The 10252-nt window shown below is 38.2% G+C and overlaps 2 protein-coding genes across 3 annotated transcripts; both read left to right on the top strand.

Moving 5' to 3' along the window:
* Window positions 1-465: 465 nt before the first annotated feature.
* Window positions 466-3220, top strand: tmem86b (transmembrane protein 86B). The gene is made up of 3 exons (XM_079886072.1): window positions 466-733; window positions 1038-1281; window positions 2134-3220. Exons 1-3 carry the CDS (start codon window positions 683-685, stop codon window positions 2586-2588), a joined length of 750 nt encoding a protein of 249 aa, XP_079742198.1. The 5' UTR covers window positions 466-682; the 3' UTR covers window positions 2589-3220.
* Window positions 3221-3739: 519 nt separating this feature from the next.
* Window positions 3740-5924, top strand: lrrc3cb (leucine rich repeat containing 3Cb). Of its 2 annotated transcripts, none has more exons than XM_079891888.1 (2): window positions 3740-4058; window positions 4490-5924. In XM_079891888.1, the coding sequence occupies exon 2, from the start codon at window positions 4491-4493 to the stop codon at window positions 5286-5288; it is 798 nt and encodes a 265-aa protein (XP_079748014.1). In that variant the 5' UTR covers window positions 3740-4058; window position 4490; the 3' UTR covers window positions 5289-5924. The 2 variants fall into 2 exon arrangements, with proteins under 2 accessions (XP_079748014.1, XP_079748015.1); XM_079891889.1 differs by having other exon boundaries at window positions 4460-5924.
* Window positions 5925-10252: the final 4328 nt, after the last annotated feature.

Here is a 10252-nt window from a genome sequence, read left to right as displayed (position 1 = left end):
ATAAATAACTCTGCGGCTCCGTGGCGCCCTCATATGGGTGACCATGTGGAAAAATTGAAATATCTCCAGGAGTTTTGATTAGGCTATGCAGTTAAAACCACTACCATCAGAGAAGCTAATAATAATAACGAAAAAGAATTAGAATTACAATGATTATTTAAAATAATTACAATACTTGTTAATTGTTTATACCAACCTAAATATATAAAAATGTAAATAAAAAGTTTCTTGTGTTTCTCCTTACTCTGACATTTACAAACACAACAGAAAAGCTGATAAAATGAATAAAATAAGCTGAAAAGACAGAAATCAAAGTGAGAAAGATAATTTTCTAATAATAATAATAAAAAATGATCTTCCTGAACTTGTGTCTCAATCATCAAACCTTTGCTCTTACTGATGATGTCACTACAGGGTAATAGGCCATAATGCAGAGAGAAGAGGGAGAGACAGGCACAGAAAGAAGGAGAGAGAGTGAGGGGTGTACTTTGTCTATGACAGAACAATCTGACAGATAACACATCCCTCATAATGGTCCAAAGTCCAGACCTACCCCAGCCAATGAAACACACTGGTATACATAGTTCACAGAGACATTACAGATCTCCCAGTTGTGGAATACGTGGCCCACATCTGAGAACGGTGTGTGTGTGTGTGTGACTGTTTAGGCCAGAAGAGAGAGATGGACATCCTGGAGACAAGTGCCTTTGACCGCAGACAACGCAGAAACACGGTAATCACAAAAAATACACACACAGACACACACACCTGCACACAAATACAGACACCTGCTTTGTGCTTTTGTGGGATTCACAAACATCCAGTTTAAATATTTAGATTCCCATTTAGTCACAATTATTGTTCTAGTATTATGGCTTCTCACTCATATCATGTTTTCATTTCCTCATAACAAAGATATTTGCATTTAATGTTTAATTAAAAAAAAAAAGTGAGACTGTTAGAAATCTTTTTAGAGTAGAATGTGCAGACTGTGTGTTTTTATAACTGATGCCTGTACTGTTTCGATTCTTTTCCAGTGCTGTGTACTGTTTCTCTACCTCCTGCCTTTTTTTGCATCCTGCACAATATACTTCTATTTGTGGATCCCAGACTCCGCCCCCTCTCTTCTGGCTGCTGGAATTAAGGCTGCTCCCATCCTCTCGTTGGTCCTCCTGGTGTTCAGCTATAATGGGGGGCGGAGTCTAATGGGTGTGGCTGGGGGCTTGCTGCTCTCAGCGGGCGGAGACTGTTGCCTTATTTGGCCAGAACTTTTTATTCATGGTAAAAGTTATTTCTTTTTGTCCCATATCTTAACTTAAGACTATCAGGGTTAATGACACAAAATTTACCAAGAACTTGCCCAGGCCATATTTCACCCTAATATATATATATATATATATATATATATATATATATATATATATATATATATATATATATATATATATATATATATATACATACATACATTGGGATATTACGGATATTATTTTCATGGCAGTTAGGCACAATTTCTTCATAAAAACTGTCATCACCACAATGCAAAATAGTACTAAAATATTACATTTTTTAAATTGTAAACTAATAATACAACATGATACTAATTTGTTCAGTCTTTATTTTAACTTGATATATACACCGTATTTGTAAGTACTGTAATCACAGTAATGAGAATAAAATGAGAATTACCATTCAGAATTATGGAACTTGCAAAATTTTTTAATACAAATGTTTTTAATTACTTTAAATTTATTTCCATTTAAATATAGAATTAATCACAATTCTCCACAGCAGTGTTATTTTAACATCAGTTTTTATTAATGGTTTGAATTTGTGTTTTTGTAGTTTTTGTAATTTTGTTCTGTGATTTTGTCTTTTTATTATTATTATTAAAAAAAATAAGTCTATATCTTTTATTCATTTTTTATTTCATTTTTAATGATTTAAATAGCCTATATCAGGTAAAGGAAAATTAGAAATCTTTCCTTGGCAACAAATATTTAATTTGATTTTGATTGATATTTATTTTACTTCAAGTAACATAATTCTTTTTTTTTATTATTATTATTGTTTTAGTTAATTATTATAATAACCCTGCTTCACAGTCCAATCTCTTTCTGTTTTCTTTTTCAGGAATGAGCTGTTTTGCTCTGGCCCACTTGCTTTACTCTTTCTCCTTCCTGTCATCACGATATTCTACAACATCTTCGTCTTTCTCATTCTATATCTTCTACCTCCCACTGTGGTTGATCGGCGGTGGCCTTTATGTTTACCTGGTGCCCTTCCTACGGCTTGATCCAGAAGCTGACGTCCTCGTCCCAGCCATAGGGGGTTACGTGCTGCTCATTGTCATCATGGCTACACTGGCTGTTCGTACGCGGCGGCCGCTCGTCCTGCTGGGGAGCCTGGTCTTCATGGCTTCTGACCTCACAATTGCCCTGACAAAGTTCAATGTCTTTGATATAGAAAATGAAAGGCACATTATTATGACAACATACTACCTGGCACAGCTGATGATTGCGCTGGGTGATGTGAAGGCAGTGCTGGAGGAGGATGCTGATGATATCCACAAGTGGAAGAGATCATAAAACTGCTGTGAACTCAGGGTATTGGTTCAGTGATGCCACACAAACACTACTTTGTGTATCATCATCACTGAAAAGGGTTGATTACGGTATAAAATGGGACCTATTTGAATAAACCTGTGTCTGTTTCGCAGTAAATCCACAACTATTGTGTGTGGACATGACTTGCCCTAAATATCTGAAATATTACACAGTCTACCTAACAGCTGAGACTTACTTCTAGTTTCACTGCAGCAGATGTAAACTCCTCACAACAGACTGATTAAATTTAAATGTATTAAATCAAGTATTATTTTGTCCAACAACACAAATATTTATGCTCAGATGCTCCACATTGAAATTATGCTATTTCTAGAGCAGAGATGAGTTTGTGATAGCCTACTTAAACAGAAAATAAAGGAGGTGATGTCACAGTGTGTCACAGATATGTATTTATTGACTCATTCATGAAACTTTTGTTGTCTAGTTGCTGGCAAAAGACAAATGTAAAAAAAATTACATTTTTTTTTTATGTAATGAAAATATCAGTAGGCAGATTAAAATCTCATGGAATACTTTTGTGTTTTATAACTTACTTTCGTGGCATACAATGGGACCTGAGACCACTTTTAAAATAAAATGAAAGCAATAGTGAGACATACTAGATTTTTTTTTAATTCAGCTATTATTAGGCTAATTGTTAATAGTTTTTAAAAGAGATTTTTTTTTCTTTTTCTCACACATGATAACCGACAGATGGCGCTATAAGTGAACGGGGAACATCTGTCGATGATTTTTGACCTTACTTGACGCAGCACACAATAGATTAGTGTCAAATCACTGCAGTTCACTTTACAAGTTATTTATTAATACTTTTATTGAATATATTTTACTTATTATATAATATAAACAGTAAACTGAACATTTAGGATCTTATTAGGCTAAAATGTATTTCAGTAAACTGAACATTTAGGATCTTATTAGGCTAAAATTTATTTCATAATAGTATTAATAAATAAATAACTTGTAAAGTGAACTGCAGTGATTTGACACTAATCTATTATGTGCTGCGTCAAGTAAGGTCAAACATCATCAGACATCAGATGTTCCTCGTTCACTTATAGTGCCATCTGTCGGTTATCTTCACTTGAGGAAAGCTTCGGTATTCCAAAACCACACACACACACCAGAACTGAGGAGAGATGGGAACAGAGAGGCTTTTCTACGATCAAGTTGCTCTTCAAGACAGGAATGAACTCGCATCCGCTTTTCATTTGTGAATAATGCCGATGGAATCATCACATGCGTTGTTTTGGTGACGAAGAGACGTTCACATTCCGAGGGAAAGAGGCTATCAGTCGAAATTAGTCAGATAGGCAAATTATGAATGGAAAGTTTGAAGAAATAAGCCCCAAACGGGAAACACGCCGTGTTTATGCGCTAAAGACAACAACATCCGTAACGCGAGTTACGAATTCTCATCTATTCTCTCAGGTAAATAGCCTATTTTACATGTTTTCCCCATTAAGTTCCCAAGCTAATCCAAACCATTTTTATTGATTTTCTGGATTGTTATAGGTATACATTAACGGACTTGAGGAGCGATTAGTGAACATTCATGAGCTGTATTTAAAAAAAATATTAACTGAAACCCCCCAAAAATAGGGAAGGCATAAATTATATCTATATCAACCGTTTTCTGTTATATATATTCCTCTACATCTGAAGAACACAGCTAAGTTTATGCCCTAACAAACTAGCAGTTTCTTGGTGGTAATTAACCTAACAAGTGTCCATTCATCCTCAAAATAACTCCACAATCAGCAAGCATAATGATAGCAGGGTATCAGTTGTAATGACTTGTTATTTTCTTCCTGTTTCCTGTTTGTTTTGAGCTGATGTGCTCTTCCTCCTCCTGATGTCAGTATGCCTATGAGCTGTCAAGCTGTGGCCAGCTGCCTTTCTCTCACTTTCACCCTCCTCCTCCTCCACATCTTGGATGTGTGCCTGTGCCACCAAGCAGAAAACGGATGCCCAGAGGGCTGTGTCTGCTCGGAGAGTGTCGACGGCGGGCTGGTGGTCCGTTGTAGTGACATGCACCTGATTGCAGTGCCACGTGACCTTCCGAACACTACACAGCATCTATACCTAGACAACAACCTGCTGCTTACCATACCATCTGATGCCTTTATAGGGCTCCCACTACTGTTCAAATTAGATCTTTCCCACAACAGGTTGGCCTACCTGGAGCCTGGAGCCTTTCAAGACCTTGCAGACTCGTTGAGCAGCCTGGATCTTTCTTCTAACCAGCTGGAGACCCTGGACCCCAAGGCGTTCGGCGACCTCCGAGCCCAGACTAACCTCTCTCATAACCCCTGGCTGTGTGACTGTCGTCTGCAGCTGGCTATGCCACAGCTGCTCTTGGATCCATCCTCCTTCACTGAGGTGGTGTGCAACACTTCTGAACCTGAAGCGCTGGAGGCTCAAGGTATGCCCTTCATTCTGGTGGCGACTGATTTTGACTTCTGCACAGCAATCCAGAGGACCACTGATGTGGCTATGCTGATAACAATGTTTGGCTGGTTTACAATGGTTATATCCTATTTAGTTTGCTATGTAAGGCACAACCAAGAAGATGCAATTCGCCACCTTGAGTATCTCAAGTCTCTGCCCAACAGGCAGAGCAGATATGAGGAGTCACTGACACTTAACACCAGGCTGTAACACAATTATGAATAACAGGGTTAAAATTACATACCTAGTTATCACACCGGTTTTTCTTTTTTTGTTGTTTTTATTCATGTTTCTGTATCAAAAAATCTAATAAAAAACAACCAAATATAGAGAGAACGTGACAGTAAAGACTTATATGATGTTACAAAAGATTTCTATTTCAAATAAATGGTGTTCTTTTGAACTTGATATTCATCCAAAAATGTATTCAGAAAGAAGTCTCACGGTTTCCCCCAAAAAGCAGAACAACTGCTTTCAACGTTGATGAAAAAGAAAAAAAGAAGAACGTCAGGGGGAAAAAATCAGCATATTAGACTGATTTCTGAAGGATCATGTGACACTGAAGACTGGAGTAATGATGCTGGAAATACAGCACTGACATTACAGGAATAATGTGGGTGTGTGCTTTTTTAAATATAGTAAAGTATTTATAATTTAAAGTGTTATAATATTTCACAATATTGCTGTTTTTACAGTGTTTTTGATCAAATAAATGCAGGATTGGTGAGCAGAAGAGAATTAATACAAAATCTTAGTGACCCCAAACTTTTGAACAATAGTGTAAATCACTCTTTTAAAATGTCATCATATTTGAAAGATGTTAATAATCCAGTGTAATAAAAATTGAAAATTAAAAAGTGATTGTCATTATTTATAGAAATATGCATTAAAAACAACTGAGAATGTGATATATTGAGACTTGGTAACCATTTCTTTAGGACACAAGACCAACTGAAAATATGTTACTGCCCAGATCAAAAGCTTTTTATTTTATTTATTAAAATAGGGTTCCTGAGGTTAAAGAATGTGTCTTTCAAAATGGGACACACATGTTGTACATACAGTATATTAGATTTGAGCCCATCGTGGGTTTTTGTGAGACTCCAATAACAATGAGATTATGTGCAGTATACCTTTATATCATACTGTATCTATTGAAATAGAAATACGGATACTGTATTGAAATAGAAATACTGATCTGGGCTTAGGTTGCAAAATTATGCAGACAATAGGCCCATATGACTTGAATTACTCATAAGATGTCTACTTTTAACAAGTAGCGAGAGTTGGATTCAGATTACATCTAATAACTACACCACTACACACCACATACAGACGGAAGAGCTTGAACCCTTCAGTCTTCAGATGTACAGCACTGTCATCTTTTATTATTGCTGTTCGGGCCTGGTAGGCATGATGGACCAGCACCTGCTCCCCATCAGTGGCATCTGCTTCTAATATTAATGTTTGAATATGTTTATCAAGGTCTTCATGATTTTTTAGATCCAGTAGCTGAGTCTTTCTGAATGGTTTCATATGTCTCTGCTTTACTAATCAGCTGCTTTAATGATTCACAATTTTATTGTCAATTATTGACAGCAAGCAAATGCTCCGGTGCCCAGTGTTATGAATTTCCATTCATATATGAGTCAGCTGCTGTATTAATGTGCTTTAAAGGGGTCATGAATTGCATTTTTTTAAAAAGGTTTTATAATGTTCTTTGAGGTCCACTTATAATGGTAGCAAGATGTTTACACAAAAAACATCCTAATTTAGAAGTAATAGGCTATTTTCTATCCTATTTTTGACCTCGTCCTTTGAAACACTCAGTTTTGATAGGCGTGCTGCAACGCTCACTGCTATGATTGGGTATTTCAACATCCCCACCATTACACAACTTCCGACGCTAAAAAATGGCAATCAGTGAGTTTGAACCCAAATCAGAAGAAAACGATCCTCTACACACCAAGGATTAGTTATCTGTATTTATAGTTGTTTGTTATTGTGGATTTGTAAGGTAGTATTGTATTTTATTACATTATATTAGTGTTGAAACAAAGACGTTTGCAAAGTGTTTATCTCGTTACATAGTTGAAACATTTGCCTACTGATACATTAATGCACATTACATAGCCTAAGCTTTTTATCGGCAAATAACTTGTAGTTAATGCAGTTATAGTTGACAGGATAACTTAGAGTGTTTCGTGTAACTAATTATGAATGACCATTGTTCATTCTTATATTCATCTATCATCATAAAAGTAAAGTGCGCACATATCAAATGATCTGTATCAGACAAAGCAATAGTGACATTTATTGCGCTTATATAGTTTATACTCTTTATTATGTACAGAAATGAACCATGGTGAACATATTTAGACAGTTGAACCCTGTTTTGTTTTCAGACCGTTTAATAACTTTAAAAAAAGTCTCTCTTTTTTTGGCTTTATGCACGAACGCTGCTGACATATTTCTGGTAGAATCTCAGCCATCGTCTTAACTTCCGCATAGCGCCTTCTATAGCGAAGTGTACTAGCGGCAAAACTTTCATAAAATTCATTTTCTCAGAAACGGACACAACGATTTTAGAAACCGATTCGCTAGTCGGATTTCGCTAGCCTAGAAATCTAGACGCACCCTAGCGGCAGCAAAAAAATGTTTGCAGCCAGGGTAGTCTAGCAACTCTCCGTTGACTTTCGAGCTGGAAAAACCAAACAGGCCAGGCCAGGCCAATCAAATCGTGTATAGAGTCGGTGGGCGGGCTTAACATAATGATGACAGAGTTGTGACGGTTCCGTGTGAATTCCCTGCTACTTGAAAACAAAGAATGGCGGCTGCTGCGGGCGAACAGCGGTCTTTCGAATCGGCTTTGGACGCGACTCTGGAGGACTTGGAGTTAAGCTTTTCTTTGAGAAAAGAACAAAGAACGGCACTAAAGTCATTCTTAAAAAAGATGTGTTCGTAGTTTTGCCGACCAGATATGGCAAAAGTTTAATCTACTAGCTCCGCTGGTGGGAAAACGCTCTGGTTGGTTGTAGCGCTATCCTACTGCGTGCAGAGAGAATTTGAAAGACAACCGTTTATCCCGCCCCTCGGATTGAGCCGTGCCAATGGTGAGTTGCCAGACCTAACATCTTGATGTAGGTCTGGCTTGCCAGGCTAGGATTTCGCATGATATGAGAGAATACTCACCCTCAAAGTTGTCGATAGCTCGAAAGCCCTTCTCTTTCTTACTCTTAGGTGTGACAGCTAAATGCCTCACAGTATTGTTAACATCATTCACGTTAACCGCTGGAAGTTCTTGTAAACAGCGAGTATAATTTGCCATTATTTCCACCAAATGCAAAAACGGCTCCCGACGCAGCACCAGATGTAACTGGGCGGGTTGAGACAAAACGCGGAAGCGATCGTGTATAGAGCAAGGGGGTAAGCCAGCACCCGGAAAGCGTACCTTCCATGGGGGCAACCATTGGCTAGCAAGCTGTAAGAATTGATAGATTAGGAAATTCCAGACAGTCTGTTTTGGGGGTGACCAGGCCCTGAGAGAACAAAAGGACCTCTCTGGAGATTAGCATTTGAACTGGCTCTCATGCACCATCGAGACGAAAGTCTCACCCCCGAGTCATCTAATCTACATCTCCTTCCCTCTCTCTTCACCCCCTCTCTCTCATGCTCAGGTGACTACCTGATTTCACCCAGGAAAATGTATAGTTTAATGTGAATGATTATCACAGAGTATATTCATGTTTGGTATCGTTTAAAATGTCACAGTGCGACTGGTACAATTCTCTCATCTCAGAATAAGTAAAACACAAGGTAATAAGGGTTTTGAAGGTTTATGGATAACTAGCATACAAGGAGGGGTTGGTCTCTCAAGCAAATGGTCACACCCCCCCAAGAGGTGCTACAGTGTACCTCCGAATGCAAATTGACTATTGTTAGCACATGTTTACATGTGAAAGAGGTCTGACTATTTAATGGAGTACAGCAGAGAGTTCGGGGCCCTTTTCTGTACTTGAAATGGCCCGTGAGGCTGAGAGACCGAGATCTCTCAGCCTCATGTATTTCTTAATGTTGGGTTTGCATCTTTTCTTTATTCCGGAGAATTTGATGTTTTGTATCGATTATCTTTGAATTGATTATGAAATTGGCATGATACATTTACCTGACATAATAAATTGTTACGTGATTATTCCAACTGATTTTGACATTGTTCATTTAATGGTTAAAAGGAATAGTCAAACATTCGCTCATGATTAATGATCCACAGATATCATTAAAACCTTTTCATTTATGGAGTCAGATGAATTAACGAGAGAATACATAACTAAATGTATTGTAAATTTAACTATACATAACTAAATGTATTGTAAATTTAACCAACCAATACTCTGCAAGAGTTAGGACAGAGCACGTGATAACCTTCCCCGTGTATTGGCGGACCGGCAGATTGGACCAATATATCGGGCCTTACAAAGCCATCACCCGCTGTTAGCATTCCATTGACTCCCATTCATTTTGGCGAATAACCACATCTAAGGCGTTTAAAGACTCCATTTGTCCATTATTTATTTCTAAAGAAACACGACAATGTATAAAAGGCTCCATTACCTTGTATCTTCCGTTATGGCCCTGTAGAAGCCGTTTTTGTAAAAATAGGCAAACAATTGCCTCATAACCATGTGACTCTCTGTCGCACAGTAGAGACATTACCGTGTAGACAGGAGGAGAAGCTCGCAGGCAATCGGGGGGACGTGGAGGAAAAATGACAAAATAATTCATCAGAATACTTACCAAAAGTTGCTCCTGCTCCTAGCTCATGGACAGCTCCTACTCACACTCTCCGTCTCTGCAAGTTTCGGAAGGGAATGATTCAGATTTCTCTTGGCACAGCTACTAGAAGACTTACAACTGTCAGACAGGTTGCTCACTTCACATCTACGTCGTCAAGTTCAGTTTGAGTCTGCGCAGTACGGTCAGCCATCAGGAAGTGAGTGCTTCTAAGTGACTTCACTTTTCTCCGTTGAAGTCTATGGGGTCGCTTTGTCCATTTCTTTTACTGTCTATGGCATAGAGCCTGTCGCGACAAGAACAGTCCTCCGTAGGCTATAGTCCGTCCCATTTAACAACGCTCGGTCCGACCAGGATGCAGCCCCTGAATTGGGACACAGCTA

Source organism: Squalius cephalus, assembly GCF_949319135.1.
Source record: "Squalius cephalus genome assembly, chromosome: 1".
Lineage (NCBI taxonomy): Eukaryota > Metazoa > Chordata > Actinopteri > Cypriniformes > Leuciscidae > Squalius > Squalius cephalus.
The sequence above is the reverse complement of the archived record's forward strand: the minus strand, read 5'-3'. Positions and strand labels throughout refer to the sequence as shown.

Coding starts and splice junctions, on each gene's coding strand:
- tmem86b (XM_079886072.1), top strand. CDS start 683: ATGGACATCCTGGAGACAAGTGCCTTTGACCGCAGACAACGCAGAAAC. Junction 734..1,037: donor GCAGACAACGCAGAAACACG/GTAATCACAAAA, acceptor ATTCTTTTCCAG/TGCTGTGTACTGTTTCTCTA. Junction 1,282..2,133: donor GCCAGAACTTTTTATTCATG/GTAAAAGTTATT, acceptor TTTCTTTTTCAG/GAATGAGCTGTTTTGCTCTG.
- lrrc3cb (XM_079891888.1), top strand. CDS start 4,491: ATGCCTATGAGCTGTCAAGCTGTGGCCAGCTGCCTTTCTCTCACTTTC.